The sequence below is a fragment of the Coenobita brevimanus genome, chromosome 63, assembly GCF_032717465.1.
Source record: "Coenobita brevimanus isolate Jiangsu-jjx chromosome 63, ASM3271746v2, whole genome shotgun sequence".
Lineage (NCBI taxonomy): Eukaryota > Metazoa > Arthropoda > Malacostraca > Decapoda > Coenobitidae > Coenobita > Coenobita brevimanus.
In genome coordinates, this window is record NC_137016.1 from 43,129,508 (window position 1) to 43,149,729 (window position 20,222).

The 20,222-nt window shown below is 41.5% G+C and overlaps 1 protein-coding gene across 1 annotated transcript; it reads right to left on the minus strand.

Moving 5' to 3' along the window:
• Positions 1-1,369: 1,369 nt before the first annotated feature.
• RpL32 (Ribosomal protein L32) lies at positions 1,370-18,712 on the minus strand. Its single transcript, XM_080275884.1, has 4 exons — positions 18,671-18,712; positions 9,471-9,568; positions 6,823-6,975; positions 1,370-1,549 (listed from the first exon to the last, which is right to left on the minus strand). The coding sequence occupies exons 2-4, from the start codon at positions 9,561-9,563 to the stop codon at positions 1,391-1,393; spliced, it is 405 nt and encodes a 134-aa protein (XP_080132010.1). The 5' UTR covers positions 9,564-9,568; positions 18,671-18,712; the 3' UTR covers positions 1,370-1,390.
• Between the last annotated feature and the right edge of the window lie 1,510 nt (positions 18,713-20,222).

The window sequence follows — 20,222 nt, forward strand, 5'->3', positions numbered from 1 at the left end:
TTCTTCCATATACCTTCCCTACGACACTCAATGAACTTATGCCACGATAATTCTTGCACTCACTTTGCTCACCTTTATTTTTGTACAGGAGTACAATCACAGCCTTTTTCACTCTGCTGGCACAGTTTCACTCATCCATGCCTTCTTATATATCTCCAACAAGCACTTAATTCCGCTCTCTCCACAACACTTCAATATCTCTGCATACACCTCATCAACTCCTGCTGCTTTCCCAGTCACATTTCCTTCTCTGAATACCCCCCAAACCAAACATGTTTACAGCCGCTCTGCTCTCTTTTCCCATTCATCAGACTTTCAAAATATTCTTTCCATCTGGTCCTTACTTCATTCCCATGGGTTACTATCTACCACTTACATCCCTCACACTTTCACATTTCTTTCCCGTCACGTCTACAATACATTTCCGCACCTCTTTCCAGAATAACTTCCTATTTTCATCATATCTCTCCACTTTCCTCTTCACATGCTTCTTGCTCTCAATACTTTGTTCTTATTTCAATTGGACCCCTGTTCAATAACCACTCTAGCCACTTCCTCTTTCCCTCCACTGCTCTTAACCTCTTCATCCCACCATGCTGTACTTTTCTTCTTTGTTGTTACTCTTGCCATACCACACACCACTTTAGCATTCCTAACTAAGCAATCCCTATATGCATTCCACAGGCTGTCCAGATCCATTTCATTCCAATGCACTGATTCCAACTCCTCCCCTACTTTGGTCCTGTATTTATCTGCCAATGCTTTGATCCTCAGCTTCTCGACTTTCAGTTTTCTCCTTGACTGCTCCTCTTTCCATACCACCTTATTAGTTAACTGGTTACCATCCAGCATTATAAAGTTTCCTGTAACCCAGGAAACCACTAGGTTTGTCATTCAGTGTACAGCCTCCTGGAGAAGAAAGTGGAGTACTGTACTGTACTAAATGAGACAGGAAGGACAAGAGAAATATGAAGACTGGAAGGCAGGTACAGAAAATGAATGATACTGGTTGAAACCAAGAAAGCTGTCCAGTTGGAAAAGAACTAAATGTACCAAGTACCCTTGAAAGAATATGCCTTAGCCTCTTGAAGGAAGATGTGAAACAGCACCACCATCAAACAGTGTTTGATCTGCGTTGTGCCTATGGAGTCAAATGGCCATTTCCATGCCACCTGTCTGTTCAGTCAAAGCAGACTAATAACGAAGTAGGAACTACAAATTCGTGCTTCAAAAACAAGACAAAAAAAAAGCCTAAAGGTTCTGAATAATACAGACTAGGAGTAACAATCACAACTGACACATTATGTATGAGAAATGTACTGAAAATATATCATATATAGACAGTAATCTATGGATACAAAACAACATATTTATTTGTACATTTATTTCCTTAAGTGGACTCCTCAGTGCGAAGTCTAGCAGCGCCGTTCGTCAAACGGATAGAAAGTTGGTTGGCTCTCTCCACAATATCTTTGCGCTTGCGAGACGACACTCCATGAGCAATCTCACCACAAAAAGTACGGTTCTGCATCATTAGTACTTCCAGTTCCTGCAACAAATACAGTACTGTGTAAATGGCAAAAAATAAACAATTACACAGCACAATAAGCTACTGCCATCAGTTCATAAAGAATCACCATACACTTGCCACTGCAGGTGTTTAGAACTCTAGCCTAAAGATTATCATCATGTAACATTAAAAAAGCAGCCCTACAAGTATAGAATACGAGGATCAGAACCGGTCCCCCTTCATAATCAACACACTTCGTATCAACCTGAGCAGGTAACCCATCTAACACAAGGTACAAACAGTTCCTTTGTGTTTATGAAAGATGCAAATATGGCATTTGTCTAGGAACCAAACCTTCACACACTTCCCCACACCTTACTGTGGTGAGGTGCTGTCTGCCACAAGAGAACATTGGTTTACTGTGGGTCTGCTCGGCCAGATACACTGGTGCTAACGATAACTACTTCAGTACAAGGAATACCCTATGCTAGGTTACCTCAACAATGTCTATCTCAAAAGATAAAGACCTTAACTCTCAATGTCCCAGGTACAAATCTCAATGGAAAACAGAGTTAGGATGATGTGCATGTTTGCCAGAGACAGTAAATGAACAGAAACAATATAGTGGTAGTAGTAATTAAACCACTGATGACTGAGGTGCCATAATTATATAGTATATAGTGATCCCTTGGTCTTTGCACAGTTGGTCAAAGTGGTTTCTGTTATCACTGCTAAATGAAAATCTGTGCTTCTGGGGGTAGGGGGGTTTCAAGAATACTCCCCCAGTATCCCTACTTGTCGTATGAGGCGACTAAAAAGGTTGGTGGTGGGTTAGTGCCCCACCCTGTAAAAAAATCTAACTAAACAAGCAAATAAAGCGCCTCGGACCAGGGCGGACCATACGTTGATGACTAAGGAACGGACAAAGGACATTCTGAGGGTGGGGACATGGAATGTGAGAGGAGTGAATAATGAAGTGAAAGAGAGAGATTGTTCAGGTGCTTGAGGATGCAAGAGTGGATATATGTGGACTGACTAAAACTAAATGGAAAGGTGAAAGGGTGAGTGAATGGGAATATGGTTTAGGTATATGTGCGGGAGTTAATGAGACTGAGAGGGCAAGAGAAGGAGTATGTCTGATGATATGCAAGAAGTGGAAGGAGAATATAAGACAGTATGGAACAGTCGGTGCAAGGATTGTATGGGTGAGTAGGAAAGTAGGTACACAAGCGTGAGCTATTGTATGTGCGTATGCGCAGACAGAGGATCGAGCGGCAAGAGTGAAAGATGAGTTTTGGGCGAGTGTAGAAGCATGTATGGACAAATTTGAGAAAAGCGAGTGTTTTTTTGTTTGGAGACATGAATGGCAAAGTTGGGAATGTACGAGTGGATGGAGTGGTTGGTCAGTGGGGTGTGCCAGTTGAAGTAGATGGGAATGGTAGTGCTTTGGTGGACATCTGTGCTGGTAAGGGGTTGGCAATAACTAACACCTACTTTCAGCATAAGATGATCCACAGGTAAACATGGAGAGTAATGAGGAGGATGGATGGTGAACTTGATGAATGAAAGGCAATCATAGACTATGTGTGTGTGGATGAGCAAATTAGAAGACAAGTGTTGGATGTAAGAGTGTGGGGGAATGGAGTCTCGGACCATCACTTAGTGATGGACAAGGTAAAGCTGCAAAGAAAATGGATGAAGAGACAAAGGGGAAGACAGGAGGAAACAGCTTCTGTGAGAACAGTGGAGAAGCTGCAAGTTAGTGAGAAAATGGTAGAGTATAAGAGCATAGTGGAAGAAAGATTGGGAAGGTATGAGTTATAGCAGATGGAAGGGGTGGAAGACTTATGTAAGATATTCACGGAAGAGATAGGCGAAGCGTGTGAGGTGGTTTGTGGAGTGAGGAGGAGATGCAAGGGTGTGCAAGGGACAGCATGGTGGAATGATGAGGTGAAACGAACTGTGGATCAAAAGAAGAAGGCATATAGTGAATGGCTAGCGAGCAGAGGTAGGGGAGAAGATGAGAGAGAGAAGAGAGAGGTATATGTGAGCAGGAGAAGGGAGGTGATGAGACTGGTGAAGGAGAGTAAGAAGAAAGTGGATGAAGAATTTGGGAGGAATCTGAGCGTGAAATGGAGGGAGAGTAAGAAATTGTTTTGGAAGGAGGTAAAGAAAGTAAGGCAGTGTGAAAGGGGAAATAGTAGGGGAGTGAAAGATAGGAATAAAAGATTGTTGGTGGAGAAGAGAGAAATTGAGGAGATGGAAGGAGCACTTTGAGGATTTGCTGAATGTAGAGAGTGAAAGCAGTGAAAGTATAAGTGGTTGGGGAATGGCTGGGAGAAGAAGAGACGAGCGGAGGGAGGAAGAGATCAGTAGGGTGGATGTAGTGGAAGCAATGAAGAAGACCAAGATGGGAAAGGCCCCAGGAATTGATGGAGTGTGTGGTGAAATGCTGAGGTATGGGGGTGAGATTGTTGTGGAGTGGATATGGAGGCTGTGTAGATTGGCTTGGGAAGAGGGAAGGGTTCCAGAGGACTGGAAATCAGGTATAATTGTTCCTTTATACAAAGGAAAAGGGGAGAGAGAAGTATGTGGTAACCACAGGGGTATTTGCCTTCTTAGTGTGACTGGAAAAATATATGGCAGAATACTCATTGATAGGGTTAGGCATATAACAGAGGAGCTAGTTGGAGAAGAACAAGGGGGATTTAGGAAGGGAAAAGGGTGTGTAGATCAGATATTTGTTCTAAGATGTTTAGTGAAGTATCTATAGAAGGGAAAGAAAGTGTATGCTGCCTTCATGGACTTGGAGAAAGCTTATGAGAGAATAGACAGGCAAGGTATGTGGAAGATATTAAGAATATATGGAGTGGAGGGGAAACTGTTGAGTGCTGTGAAGAGTACGTAGGAAGGAGCTAGGGCTACGGTGCGAGTGGATGGTCAGCTAAGTGAGTTCTTTGATCTCAATGTGGGACTGAAACAGGATTGTGTGATGTCTCCATGGCTGTTTAATAAATACATGGATGGGGTTGTAAAGGAGGTGCAAGGTAGGGCGGTGGATGTGGGGGTGGCTCTAATGAATGAAGGTGAGATTTGGAAGATTCCAGTGTTGCTGTTTGCTGATGATACAGTATTGTTGAGTGAAGATGAATGGGAGTTGCAAGGTTTGGTGAATGAATTTGGGACAGTATGTAGAAAGAGGAATCTGAAAGTTAATGTAAACAAGAGTAAAGGTATGGTATTTGAGAGGAATAAAGTCACAGAATGTACAGTGAGGTTGGATGGTGAGGATATGGAGAATGTGAGTGCATTCAAGTACTTGGGTAGTGTGATGAGTAAGGATGGAACGTTAGGGGATGAAATGCGTGAAAGGGCACAGCAGGGAAGGAAGGTTGTTGGTTCACTGAAAGCAGTGATGAGAAACAGGGAGGTGAGTATGGAAGTTAAGTAGTCACTGCATGATAGTATTGTGATCCCTACCCTGATGTATGGAAGCAAGGCGTGGACCTTGCAAGAGGGGAACAAGTCAAAAGTGAGAGCAGTGGAAATGAGTTACTTGAGAGGAGCATGTGGAGAGACATGGAGGGACAGGCTGACGAATGAAGAAGTGAAGGAACATTGTGGGGTGGATGTGGTTGAGAAGAAAAAGAGAAATACACTGAGGTGGTTTGGACATGTGCAGAGAATGGAGAACGAAAGACTGACTAAGAGGGTGTATGTAGGTGAGGCAGAGGGAGGGAGAGGGAGGGGTAGACCGAGGATAAGGTGGAGGGATGGAGTTGAGGTTTATGAGGGAGGGGGAAGTGAGTTGGGGGGAGGGTAGTCAATTGGTGGGTGACAGAGCAACTTGGAGGCGTTTTGTCCGCGGCCACCCTTTGCGGGATTAGGGCGTCGAGCCATAGATAGATAGTATTTAAACCACTGATGACTGAGATGCCATAATTATAGAGTATATAGTGATCCCTTGGTTATAGTACATTTCCTCAATGCAGTTTTTATCACTGCTAGATGAAAGTCTGTGCTTCTGCCATTATCATGCTTTTTATTTTTTTCTTTTCTTTCGTCTTCATCTTTTTTTTTTTTTTCTTTTTTTTCTTTTTTTTCTTTTTTTTTTGCTAAAAAACTATTATTGCACAACTGAGCTGGTTTCTGCCAACAATAATGGTGCAAAATCTGTGGTTTCTGATGGCTTTTGGGGATTCAAAGATAAGGCCCTAGCAGATGACTTAATCCCAGGTGGTGGAGCCCAGACATGGGGCCAAAGCCAGCTTCAGATTCATGAAGCCATGGTTTTTAGGTCGCGGCTTCAGCTTTGGCTTTGTAACTTTCCAAGGGCTTCGGTTTTGGTTTTGGATTTGAAGCCAAGGGGCTGGCTTCAGCCCCAACTGCTGACTAAAGAGAAGGGCCAGAAAATTTGTTACAGGAACAGAATATGTTTACAACATGTGGGACAGTGGAAAACAATGCTTCTTAATCTTACTGCCTGGTTACAACTGGGATCCTGTGACACAAAGCTAATTATTGGCTTCATAAAATTCATACAGCTTCAGCTTTGTCTTTGTGAATGTCTCCCCGGCTTTGGCTTTGGCTTCGAAGCCAAACAGCTAGCTTCAGTACTATGTCTGGTGAAGACCACTACCTCTCTACCCCCTAACCTCAGAACCTCTTACCTCAAGCTCATCTCAGGTCTCTATATGGTGCATGTTTCTTCCTTATTGTGCCTTTCATCACTTTCTATTAACCTAACCATGCCCATGTATGTTTCTGACACACACACACACACACACACACTAATGCTCATGAGGTGGAACCAGAATTCTCAAGTCCTGGAATGGTGACTCATTAAGTGGCTAATTTCGTTGGACATACCGTTGAAAGGCCTGTCACTTTTCACATTTTTTTTCTCCCTATTTCAGAACCTACCCCACCCTACCTTCACATGGGAATAAAGGATGGGACAATGGAAAAACATCTAATGCATTAAATCAAGGCCATCTGTGAATATGCCAATTCCTGTCAAAGATCACTTATTGAAGTTTCTCATGTGCACAAGTGCAGCAGTTACCAAAGCATGCACTTACATATATCCAGAGATACACATTACAGTTCTTCAAGGACTGATCTTCATTCCCTCCTTATCAATGAAGCAAAGATGCTGTTGCTACTTTGTAAAGTATATAAAGTAACCATTCAAACACACTACATACTACTGTACACCTGCTGTATCCAAGAACACTGCCATTTTGACTTGTGAAAGTACATATTAAATTCTTTAAGAAGCAACAAATCAGTCAAAAAGCAAAATTACTTACACGGACATTGTGGATGACGACCTTTTTGAAGCCGTTAGGGAGCATGTGCTTGGTTCTATTTGCTGAGCCATAACCCACATTAGGCATGAGGTACTGGCCCTTAAAGCGTCGCCTCACACGGTTGTCAATACCCTTGGGCTTCCTCCAGTTGGGCTAATATGAAATTTAAAACCATATCACAATTACTGTTCGAGTTTCAAACAAGACTACTAAGCACATTACACATCACATAGCTAAAAAGCTGATAACAAGCATACTGCATTAACACCCAATTTCAAGTACCACAGTTTTCATCATCATCATCATCATCCAGACCTCCTTTCCCACTCTAGGGCAGGGTGAGGAGTAGCAACATCCAGACAGCCAAAGTTTGTCCAATTCAATGGGTCAAGCTTCCATTCACTCACACCATAATTCAAGTCCTTGAAATCCTGGCTCCATCATATAGGCAAAAAAAATTTCACTCTATTCTGTAGCTTCACACATACTTACCTGATAAAGCCAATTCGAATGCTGTCACATTAAAAAGGGGTGCCAAATCCATAGTCACACACTTCTCTGCACAAAATTCATCCAGCCAACTCGATCCCTTGTTAGTCCCTTATCCTCACCAACTTCCATAACTCTCTTCCTCACACACTCATCCACCATAACCCTCCACCTTCTCCTTGGCCTACCTCGCCTCCTCCCTCCTTCAAATTCGCTCAGATATACCTTTTTCACCACTCTGTCATTCCTTCTCTCCACAAAACCATACCATCTCAGTATACTCTCTTCGATTCTGGTGTTTACAGACTTCCTCACTCCACATCTTTCACGAATCACATTATTCCACATCCTATCCACTTTGTATTCTACATACATTTCTCAGCAGTCCCAACTCCACTGTTCTCACTCTTGACTTTTCATGCCACATCATGGTCTCGCATCCCTATGTTTAAGTTGGAACTAACACTCCTTCATGTAAGCCACATGCAGCTGCAACACCCAAGCCTCTGTTTCTTATCAAGGCCTTCACAGCAGCAGCTACTTTTCTTCCTTGAGTCACTCTACTTTCCACTTCTTTTGCAGTTTCCTCTCTTCTCTATCACTGCACCCAGGTATTTCAACTCTCTCACAAATTCCAGTCTCTCTCCATTCACTGTAACATCACACTGGGAGTCACCTTCTCTCTCAATAACCATCACTTCACTCTTTTCTACATTTACTCTCAAGGCACGATGCTCACAGACATCTACAAAACTCTGCAATAGTCTATCAAGCTCTTGCCCGGAAGGGGGAGGCGGTAGCTCAGTTGGTAGAGAGGTGGCCTGCAGTCCTACCGGACCCAGGTTCAAATCCCCACTGGGGCAGGGAACAGTTTAAGGATTTGAATTTAATAAAAACAGACTTTATTGATCTACCTGAAGACCCACCGACATGTCATAAAAATACCCCCGCTAATATCAATACACCAGTCCTGTATGAGACAGCCCTAGCATGTATTCAATATGGACAGTAAGCGTTAGTGCTGAAGTGGTGACATGTAGAGGTGTATGGTATGTAGGAGGACTACTGGGCCTTGAGAGCGGGCTGTGAAGCCTATGCCCAGAGTTGGACAGACAGACAGACAGACACACACACTCACACACACACACACACACACACACACACACATGCACGCACACACACAAAAGTGCAAGGAGCACTGCATCATCAGCATACAACAAATTTAAGATATTCTAGCCATCACCATTCATTTCCAATGCCATTCCTCTCCCACACATTAATTGTGAACCATTCAATTAGATGCCCATTTACCCTTACACATGCCTCACTACCATCATAAAAACTCTTCACAGCACCTAGCACCTTACCATCGACTCCAAGCATGCGCAAAACCTTCCACAATCTCTCTCTCTCTACCTTGTCATATGCTTTTTCCGGATCCATAAATGCCATAAACACCTTATTGTTCTTCTCACAAGCCTTCTCCACTATCTGTCTCACTGCAAACATATAGTTTTATTGTTTATAATTCATCATCTCTAATATGTGTCAGTAGCTCAAGTATCATTCAGTTATAAAAGGGTTTGCTCTGCAAGCACTCAGCACACCCAACCACTTCATTGCTGTACATCCTCTCTGGACACTTTGTGAACTGCCCTTTCTAAATCCAAGAAAATTAAGCACAGGCAGTTATCTCCTTCTCCTAAGGATGTACTGTATTTTATTCTCATAACCATCAGATTATTTAATTATGCAGCTGGAGGGAAGTCTCTGCCCACTACAGGCTGTATGACCTATCGATTTTAACTCCCTGATGCTGGGCCCCCTGTACACAATCCCCTTCCCACAGCCAGGCTTATTTTTGGAATTTGGGTTTTCTAACAAATATTGTTTTCTCACAAATCAATCATAAATGATACACACACACACAAAAGCATGTAATAATCCTCTGCTGCCTTTGTAGAGGTCATGGTGTCAACTGGCTGGTGTATATCTACTATACAGTATCCTGTATATATATATATATATATATATATATCTATGTGTGGTGAAATAGGTACTTCTCAATCAGTATATACTGGTACATAAAACAATAAATAAATTCATGCAAATATGGTATATACGTCACATATGCTAAAACTGTATTTAAAAATACCTACCTTGAGCTTCACATAGCGATCACTCTGGTGGCGGATGAACTTCTTCACCCGTTTCTTGACAATCCTTGGTTTCTTAAGTGGACGAATGGCCATTCTGACTGTAAATAAAGAATTGTGTTATGTAGTAGTCTGCTGAGAGTACTGCAGATCTTTAAATAATTACTCCCGACAGTCTGAGAATATCCGATTGTTTGCATTTAGTGTTCATTAACCTTTTAAGTAACAGCAGATATTATATTATGCTTTGGGGTACATATGAGGGTTTAAATAGAGCCATGCATAGTACCATCTTACCAACATTTCTGAAAGTGCATCTGTATGTACCAGTATCTGCATTTGTCCACTTTGGAAAATAAGGGGAACTATTTGTGGGGTTTAAGGTTCCTGAAGAGTGCCCTTGATTGTGAAAATTAGAACTAATCAAGTCATAAATAACATCAACATGGTGAAGCATGTTGGCCAAGTACTACAAGTATTTAATATTCTCCACAAACCTTATCAACATTACAACAGGTCAGGTGGACAAGGAGATAAAGTGGGTGGACAGTGAAAAAACATGTCCTTGGGGAATGAGACCCAAGGAGGAATATAGGTGTGGTGAGTAAAACAGGACCCTGGGGGTCATCTCCTACAAAGGAATGGCTTCCCAAGGTTCCCTGCCATAGTCAAAAAAATAAGATGAGCTCTGAGGTGAGGCAGGTAAGAAAAGCACATATGCCAAACATTTAAACCTTCAACTTCACTTTGTCGAATGTTAAGACATTAACAACTTTATATTAGCTTGAAATACTCCATATATATATATAAATTATAGTAACGATTTATTTTCCTTTATAGAAATATAAACAATGACTCTATACAACATGTGACAATGTTGTTTAGACCACGCTGCCACGTTTCCGGTGACCCACGTGTTTGGGTCAGTAACGGCCAGTCACCTACCATCCACCATGGACGGTACATAGCCGATAATAGCCTTAATGGAACCAAAAAGACTAAACGTAACAAAAGTATAGCAGCATATTTTTGGAGGAGTTATCCTACTCAAAATATTATAGAAAACGCTGGATACCGGGTGGTTTTGTTTTGGTAAAGATGTGGCAGCACCGCACTTGATCCCCCTCTCCACCCTGGAGCTCATCATATTCTGGTTTGACTATAGCTGCTCAGTAAGTCATGGTAGTTAACTTTTTTTTTTTTTAATGTATGACAGTAAGGCTAGAGCCTGGAAGGCTTTAAAAAAAAAAAAAAAAAAAAAAAAAAAAAAAGACATTGCATTAAAAAAAGATTGATCACAGACACAAGGCAACAGACAGAGGAAAACATTTTCAGAGCTGACCTGTTGCATACATGAAGGACTAAGGTTATCGATCCACTGTAATATCAGAGTTGGAAAGAAATGAGCTGAGAGTTTGATGCCAGACACGTACTACTGTACATGCTCGCTGTAATGGAGGACGGATGCTAGCAGACAGTTCAGAAGTGACCATTGAAGTAGCAACAGAAATGAGGAAAAAAAATGATTTACTGTACTACAGTACATTCTCCTAAAGATGAACAATTTTAAATTCCACCAAAGACATGAGGAATTTGGAAGGAATTTGAGTGTAAAGTGGAGGGACTGTAAGAAAATGTTCTGGAAAGAGGTGAAAAGAGTAAGACAGGGTGGAAGTGAAGTTAGCAGGGGAGTGAAAGATAAAAATGGTAGATTACTAGTGGAGAAGGGAGAAAAAGTGAGCAGATGGAGAGAACACTTTAAGGAATTGTTGAACATAGAGGATGGAAGTAATGCGAGTATAAGTGGCTGGGGAATGGCTGGGAGGAGGAGGGAGGTGAGAAGACAGGAAGAAATCAGTAGGATAGAAGTTGTGGAAGCAATGAAGAAAGTTAAATCGGGGAAAGCCCAAGGAATTGATCAAGTGTGTGGTGAAATGCTGAAGCATGGGGGAGATAGTAGTAGAATGGATGTGGAAGATGTGCCTGGGAGGAAAATAGAGTCCTGGAGGATTGGAAGTCAGGTATAATTATTCCCTTGTACAAAGGAAAAGGGGAAAAAGAAGTGTGTGGTAATCATAGGGGCATTTGTCTTCTTAATATAATGGGAAAAGTGTATGGTAGGATACTTATTGACAGAGTTAGAGAAAGAACAGAGAATTTAGTTGGAGAAGAACAGGGAGGCTTTAGGAAGGGAAGAAGTTGTGTAGATAAGATATTCATTCTTAGATTTTTAGTGGGAAAGTTTCTAGAGAAGGGAAAGAAGTTGTATGCGGCTTTCATGGATTTGGAGAAAGCATATGACAAGGTGGATAGACAAGAATTGTGGAAAGTGTTAAGAATATATGGAGTAGATGGGAAGTTGTTGAATGCTGTGAAGAGTATGTACGATGGTGCGAAGGCTGCAGTACGTGTGGATGGTGAACTAAGTGAATTTTTCTCTTTGAAAGTTGGGTTGAAACAGGGATGTGTCATGTCTCCATGGTTGTTTAATCTGTACATGGATGGGGTAATAAAAGAGGTACAAGGTAGGGTAGTGGATGTTGGAGTGGCCCTGGTGAGAGAGGATAGTGTTTGGAAACTCCCTGTACTGTTGTTTGCAGATGATACTGTGTTGTTTAGTGAAGACAAAGGGGAGCTGCAAGGCTTGGTGGATGAGTTTGGGAGTGTGTGTAAGAAATGGAATCTATAGGTGAATGCAGGGAAGAGTAAAGTGATGGTCTTTGAGAGAGGTGAAGGCAGTGAATGTACAGCGAGGTTGGATGGTGAGGAATTGGAAAATGTGAGTTCGTTAAAGTACTGTACTTGGGTAGTGTGATGAGTAAGGATGGAGGTTTGGAGGGTGAAGTGCTTGAAAGGGTACAGTAGGGAAGAAAGGTTGCTGGTTCTTTGAAAGCAGTGATAAGAAACAGGGAAGTGAGCATGGAAGTGAAAAAGTTACTACATGACAGTATTGTGATACCAACTCTAACGTATGGAAGTGAAGCTTGGACGTTGTTGGAAAGACACAAGTCAAGAGTGAGAGCAGTGGAAATGAGTTATTTAAGAGGAGCCTGTGGAGTCACATGGAGAGACAGGCTGACGAATGAGGATATAAAAGAGCATTGTGGTGTGGATGTGGATGTGATAGGAAGCGTTATGAGGAACACACTGAGGTGGTTTGGCCACGTGGAGAGGATGGAGGGTGAGAGACTGACGAAGACAGTGTATGTGAGTGAGGTGGAGGGGGGAAGAGGGAGGGGGAGGCTGAGGATGAGATGGAGAGCTATATGAGAGAGGGGGGTGTGAGTTGGGAGCAGGGCAGTGAAATGGCGGGGGACAGGGCGACTTGGAGGTGATTTGTTTGTGGCCACCCCAAACGGGATTGAGGTGTCTGGCAATAGATAGATAGATAGATTATTTCAGCTAAAAAAAAAGAAGTAGTGATAGGAGGGCTCCAGGTGGGAAAACTGGATAAAAGTCCTGGAGTGGCGGCACCAATAAACCCTTTATCATGTATTTTAATGTCAAACAAATAACGTTTTCGCTAATAACGGCATTTTTCTGGCACCAATTAGATATAATTGGTGAGATCCTACTGTATATTTATATATATATAAGCCTATACACACACACACACATACTATCTATCTATAGCCCGACGCCCTAATCCCGCAGAGGGTGACCGCAGACAAAATGCCTCCAAGTCGATCTGTCACCCACCATTTGACTACCCTCCCCCCAACTCACTCCCCCCTCCCTCATATACCTCTCAACTCCATCCCTCCACCTCATCCTCAGTCTAACCCTCCCTCCACTTCACCTACATACACCCTCTCAGTCAGTCTTTCATTCTCCATTCTCTCCACATGTCCAAACCACCTCAGTGCATTTCTCCTAATCTTCTCAACCACATCTACATCCATCCCACAACGTTCCTTCACTTCTTCATTCATCAACCTGTCCCTCCATGTCACTCCACATGCTCCTCTCAAGTAGCTCATTTCCACTGCTCTCACTCTTGACCTGTTCCCCTCTTGCAAGGCTCATGCCTCGCTTCCATACGTTAGGGTAGGGTAGGGATCACAATACTATCATGCAGTGACTTCTTAACTTCCATACTCACCTCCCTATTTCTCATCACTGCTTTCAGTGAACCAAAAACCTTCCTTCCCTGCTGTACCCTTTCATGCACTTCATCCCCCAAGGTTCGATCCTTACTCATCACACTACCCAAGTATTTGAATGCACTCACATTCTCCATATCCTCGCCATCGAACCTCACCGTGCATTCTGTGACTTCATTTCTCTCAAACACCGTAACATTACTCTTGTTTACATTAACTTCAGATTCCTCTCCCTACACACTGTCCCAAATTCATTCACCAAACCTTGCATCTCCCATTCACCTTCACTCAACAATACTGTATTATCAGCAAACAACAACACCGGAATCTTCCAAAAATCACCCTCATTCATTAGAGCCACCCCGACATCCACCGCCCTACCTTGCACCTCCTTTACAACCCCATCCATGTATATATTAAACAGCCATGGAGACATCACACAACCCTGTTTCAGTCTCACACTGAGATCAAAGAACTCACTCAGCTCACCATCCACTCGCACCGTAGCCCTAGCTCCTTCGTACATACTCTTCATAGCACTCAACAATTTCCCTCCACTCCATTTATTCTCATTACCTTGAAAGCAGTGATAAGAAACAGGGAAGTGAGCATGGAAGTGAAAAAGTTACTACATGACAGTATTGTGATAGCAACTCTAACGTACGGAAGTGAAGCTTGGACATTGTTGGAAGGACACAAGTCAGGAGTGAGAGCAGTGGAAATGAGTTATTTAAGAGGAGCCTGTGGAGTCACGTGGAGAGACAGGCTGACGAATGAGGATATAAAGGAGCGTTGTGGTGTGGATGTGGATGTGATAGGAAGCGTTATGAGGAACACACTGAGGTGGTTTGGCCATGTGGAGAGGATGGAGGGTGAAAGACTGACAAATAGTGTATGTGAGTGAGGTGGAGGGGGGAAGAGGGAGGGGGAGGCCGAGGATGAGATGGAGGGATGGGGTGGAGAGGTATATGAGAGAGGGGGGTGTGAGTTGAGAGCAGGGCAGTGAAATGGTGGGGGACAGGGCGACTTGGAGGCGATTTGTTTGTGGCCACCCCAAACGGGATTGAGGCGTCTGGCAATAGATAGATAGATAGACCTTAACATACTTTCTCTATCTACCCCCTCAAAGAATGACTGGTATCAGCTTCATGCATTTTGCCTGATAAGATATAATCTGGCACCATGTTTGTTTGCCTGAGATTTAATGTTTAAAATATCATCAAATATATTTATGACAGTGATGTGGAAATTCCTAATGGAATGAAGTATTGATGGGATCCTGTTATTTTCTAAAAATCTGCATAAACAATGGGTTTTTAAAAAATGTTTGTTATTAGGGGGTTCCATTACCATACTTCATACTGCGTGTATCTTACATTTTATGGAATATGAAGTGATTTTATTTAACTGCAGGATGCTGTTTTTCTAACCTGTATCATATTTTAATGGATGTCTCCTGTGTGACGTATGCTGAATAGGGTTCTGGGCAAAATCATCATTTCGACCAAATCCTTATTTTTTGTTTCTTTTTTCTTATGAACTTTGTGTTTTCTGTAAGATTCTGATTGTTGATTTTATCACAAATTACCCCCTTTTGAGTTCCCCTCCATGAAACTGGCGATTTGCAATAAATTCAATGATAGAAACTACAGAAATCACTAAAATAGTAACGTTAAAGAAACAACAAATATGAGTACCAATTTTATCGGAAATTACCAAGGCCTTGTGGTAAACTGGCTGTGCTGTATTTGAACTAACCTAACCTTGCAAGGCCGTGATCTCTTAAAAATTGAACAGAAGCCTCATCCTTTTCGGAAAAAACTAACAACAAATTCCTAAAACCAAGTAAAAAGTCTGACAGGAGCACTCCACAGTCACCATGGCTAGACTAAATTCAAATTTATTAGAGGGGTCCTTTGCTATTTTAGGAACAAAAGGTTTGAAATCACTGGCATAAAACAAAGCAAAATGCAGAGGTCACTCATTGGCCATGACTCATTCAAAATGGCTGCCCTTCACATCATGTTGCTGATTGGCCAGTGGCCTTGACAGGTAAGCTGCGGTGGAAATAAATGAATGCACTAACAACTCAGGAGATCTGGCCTTTTAAACACCAGCCTCTGACCAAAATTTCAGAAAACAAGAAAAAATTCCTTACTGATGTTATTATTAACTTGCAGTGGTAAATGTTGGTTCTAAATTCTTGTTATCATGAGAACTAACAACTGGTGAAGAAAAAATAATGAATTCCGTATTTGGTTGCAAGGATAACAGAACCAGGATTTGCTTTATGACAGCACCTACCTTCACCATCGCATAGTTGTTTGATAACCAAATGCACCATGAATACTGAATGCTCTTAACACACGATACTGTTTTGGTGCAAGTTTTACCCAACGCACAGTTTAGTCTGCACACTGAGGTAGATTATACAGTAATCACTGGGGACTCTGGGGGGCGAAGAAACCCAGTTAGGTTTCAACACCTCCAGTTAGGCTTCCACTGCTATTTATGGATTTTAAATTGCATACTTCTGAGTCTGTTTGGTGTGCTGATGTCATATCCAGTCGATGAGATCAGCAATAAACATGGTATACACAGTAAATTTTTAATTTTGGACATCTCTGGCTTTCAACAAGCAAACAATGTATTTCCGGTAGTTTTTTAAAAGTGGTTTGAATGATTCTGACCTTCATTTCTATTGGAAATCAATAGTTTTTGTGATTTTTCCCCATTCCCCACCTAGAGGTTTTGCTAGGGGAAAATCACAAACCATCAGAAGAACATTCTGTAGTTTGCATGTCTAGCCTAAGTCCCTAACTTAACCTAATCAACCCCCATCAAGTACCCTTAAAATCAGACACCTGGTAACTGCCCTTTTTTCACTTTTTCATTTTTGGAATGGGGGTATGGCCACAAAACAGATATGTTTCTCTCTCAAGCAACACAGACTATTACAGTTTTTGCAGATCACCTGAGCTGCCAGAACACCATGATGTCTTAAACTTAATACCGTATTGTTGCTGCAGGTTTGTCTGCATAATCCCTGTGAAATTTTGCAATTACTGAGAAATAATCACTCTCACAGCCAGAGCACAAAGCTGCTGCCCTAATACACCCATACCCTGTCATGGCGATGTAAAAAAAAATTAACACCCTTCCCTGCCTGCTGATGGCCAGTCCCCAGTTATCCAATGGTTTCTTAACCAATTTTGATATATTACTTAAATTTTGTGTTTAAGTTGATTTATAAACTTTTTAGACTCAGATTAATGTTTTAGTCATAGATGAGGTGAACACTATCGTTTTAGGGTACCGTACAGTTTACTAAGTTTAATTTTTTTCCAGACTTATCTTTGATGATTTTCAAATTTTATTTTTGGGTTTACTGTATTTTTGGATTTTAGTTTAGCTTGTTTTAAAGCTATTTGGGGGTTTATGTGAGCTAGAAACTTGTTTTTGGACTCATTTGGGTGGGTTTTGGACTTGGTTGGGTGGGGATCACAAGGCTGTCCAGCATATCCCTATATTTTCTATGATACAGAATAACGTCCTGGTTAACAATACCTGGGTCAACGATGGGTTTTCCCAAATGCATCTCGTTATAACGAGGACAAGTGTACTGAAATTCAAAATCAGGCCCCAAGTGACCGCCAGTTATGCCAACTTAGGTAAATTTTTAGTACCAACATTTTCTTTTAATATTATTTTTATGTTTTCCAATGCAAAATACTGTGTTTTAATTAGTTTTGACCTTCATTTTGGGGGGAAAATCCCCCTTTTGGAATTTTTAGTAAGATTTCCAAAAGAGGGTTTATCCCCCAAAATCAAGATCAAAATGAATTAAAAACACATTTTTTTGCATTAAACTAACCCAAACTAACTTAACCTAACCTAACCTAGGGCCTGACATAGACCGAGTGCACACGCCTGCACCAGCCAATATGGCGCAACATTCATCCACTACTCAGCAATAGCCTAACCTAAGCCACTATATGACTATCCCTACAAAATTTGCTCCCCCAACTCAAACTAGGCTTAAAATGTAAGTCTTAGTTCGAATAGTTCAGGGACGTAATATAATGAAAATTGGTAACGTTGGTTACTTCTAAAGTTATACCCCAACTTATAATTGGTGGAGATGAAAACAAAAGCATCAATTAACTGCCAAAAAAATAAAACGCAGTCAGCCATTACACGTCAGGCAATAGCTCATGTCTACTGGCAAAACATATGAATGGACAGGAGCTCTCTAATGGCACCTGAAAGATCTGACATAGTTCTGAAACGTGGAAAAGTTTTGTAAATTCATTTACGACGCTATTACTCATTGCGACTGCATGTTCTGGAGTTCAAAATACTTCACATAAGATCTAAAAATAGGGGAGGGTTGAAATCTGAAATTCCCCACGTCCGAAACTAAAATTATAACTGTAAACACGCTGCTTTCAGGCTACTTTCAATAATATTGCAAAGTCGGTATATATTCTCCCAATACTATCTCGTAAATAATGAAACGGTAATCACCTATACTGTACCTGGTACTAAAATTATTTTCAAGTACATGGGATTATGAAAGCTCGAATCACTGCGTCACTATCATCTTAACCAAAACATTTCATAATTATCACTGATGCTAAATGTAGGATTTAGTGGGAGATTCGGGGGTAATCTGCGGGTTTTGGGATTGTTTTCAGCAACATTCTTGCGGGTTGGGATATTCTGATTTGGGAGCACTGCTCTATAACGCTCCTTATGTCAAACGGATTTGAAGAAATTACCGTAGATAAGGTTCAACCTCATGCAACAGACTTAATATATGATTTGTATTCAGCTAAGGGATGGCCTCTAGTAGTGCGGAATTTGGTTTTATTTTCTGAGAACTACAAAATTTTCATGCTGTTAACCACATGCACTCCACCACTCATTGTTTACGTACGATGTTTCAATTACTACTTTTAAACATAACCTTAAGTTGATTTAAAATAACACAGTCTCATGTCTGAATTCCTGCGGGGCAAGTTAATTACATTTTTACTGGTCTTGATTCAACTTATGAGGAGGAAACAGCATTAAACACTGACAGACGGAACCACCCACCGTCGACGCCGACCACACGAGGGAGAAGAAAGAATATAGCCGATCTCGATTCGCTAATGCTGACAGTTATTATTTTTATTTTGGGGAAAAGATATGGTCGCAATTCAAGACTGATACAGTCATATTTTTTAGACTGAAAAAAATTCTAAATAATACTCCCGAATACTTGAGCATGTAACGGTACGGACAAAAACGATAGATTGTACTAACGATACCCGAGGAGGGGGAGGAAGGGGAGGGGGGTGGCGCTGAGAGGATACGTTGGCTTTCGCCATCTATGAGCATTCATGAGAAACTAAGTGCGCTTAATTTAAATTTCAGTCACAGGATTAGATCGTCAGAAATTACGATGATGAAATTGGGAACCTATGTAATAACTTCTGTTTTACAAACAATAAAAATATTTTACAATAACATTACGATCATACCAAATATTTAAATTACTATACTTTATTCCGAATACAAGCTACCTTCGCATTTTTTTTTTTATTTTTTTTTTATGAAGAGCCAAATTCAAGATCCGTTCATTTCGAGATGTCTGGACACATTGCACTGGAAGAACCCCTAGCCAAATGCAGTTGGAAATAACAGGCAGAAGAAGACAGTTCAACAGTTCCAAAGTGTACCTGTTGCATACATGAAGGACTGGGAGTAACGGTTAACTCTTTGCATTAGAGCTGGACAGGAAAGGGATGAAAGTTTGTTGCTAGGTGGATGCTACATGCCTGCCGTAGTGGCGGAGGGATGCAAGCAGTGAGGTCAGAGGAGCAGCAACCATTGCTGTACCGACAGAAATGAGATAAAGCGCAACAGTGCAGCGAAGAGACTGAGATTGGAGGGTGGCAGTAAGAGAAGGAGAGTTAATGAGACGAAAAGCCTTAGGCTGTATGTGGGGAGCTTCTCCACACATGAGAGCTGTACTCTACACAGAGACGACTAAAACCCGTGTATGAAGTCAACACCTGTGCAAGGGTAAAGAAGGCATGGAGTCCGCTTAGCATACGCATACCTACTGCAATGTCTTGGAAGCAGATTTTACGAAAGGCAATATGATCCTTCCAAGATAAATCCCGAGAGTATGAAACCCAATAAAGATGATGCAGGACTGAGCTGGATATTATAACACACACACACACACACACACACACACACACACACACACACACACACAAAAGGAGGAATTATAATATCAACAAAGAAAAATCTGCAAGTCAAAGAAATAGAACTAGATATACCCTCCCAGGTAGAAATGGTCGCAGTAGAGATTAGTACGTCTGAAGGGAAAGTAATTGTGGCAAATTTATACATGCTACCCAGATCAAACATTTGGGAAAAAGGCGAATATGAAAACCTGGCAGAGAGTTAAATTCAAAGTTTAAGAGCATTACTACATAGAATCGAGGAGAAATATGAAAGAATTATACTATCTGGAGATTTCAATACAAATATAAATTGGAATACTCTAGATATAAAAAGCCAGGAAAGCTGCTGGGACCAAAAGCTCCTGGACTTTATGCGGTTTTTCCTAACGCAACATGTAAAAGAAAGCACC

Excerpts from the sequence above, each read along its gene's own strand:
- RpL32 (XM_080275884.1), bottom strand. The coding sequence starts at position 9,563 with ATGGCCATTCGTCCACTTAAGAAACCAAGGATTGTCAAGAAACGGGTG. Across the intron at positions 6,976-9,470 it reads ATCGCTATGTGAAGCTCAAG|CCCAACTGGAGGAAGCCCAA; the intron begins GTAGGTATTTTT and ends ATTTCATATTAG. Across the intron at positions 1,550-6,822 it reads TCGTCATCCACAATGTCCGT|GAACTGGAAGTACTAATGAT; the intron begins GTAAGTAATTTT and ends TATTTGTTGCAG.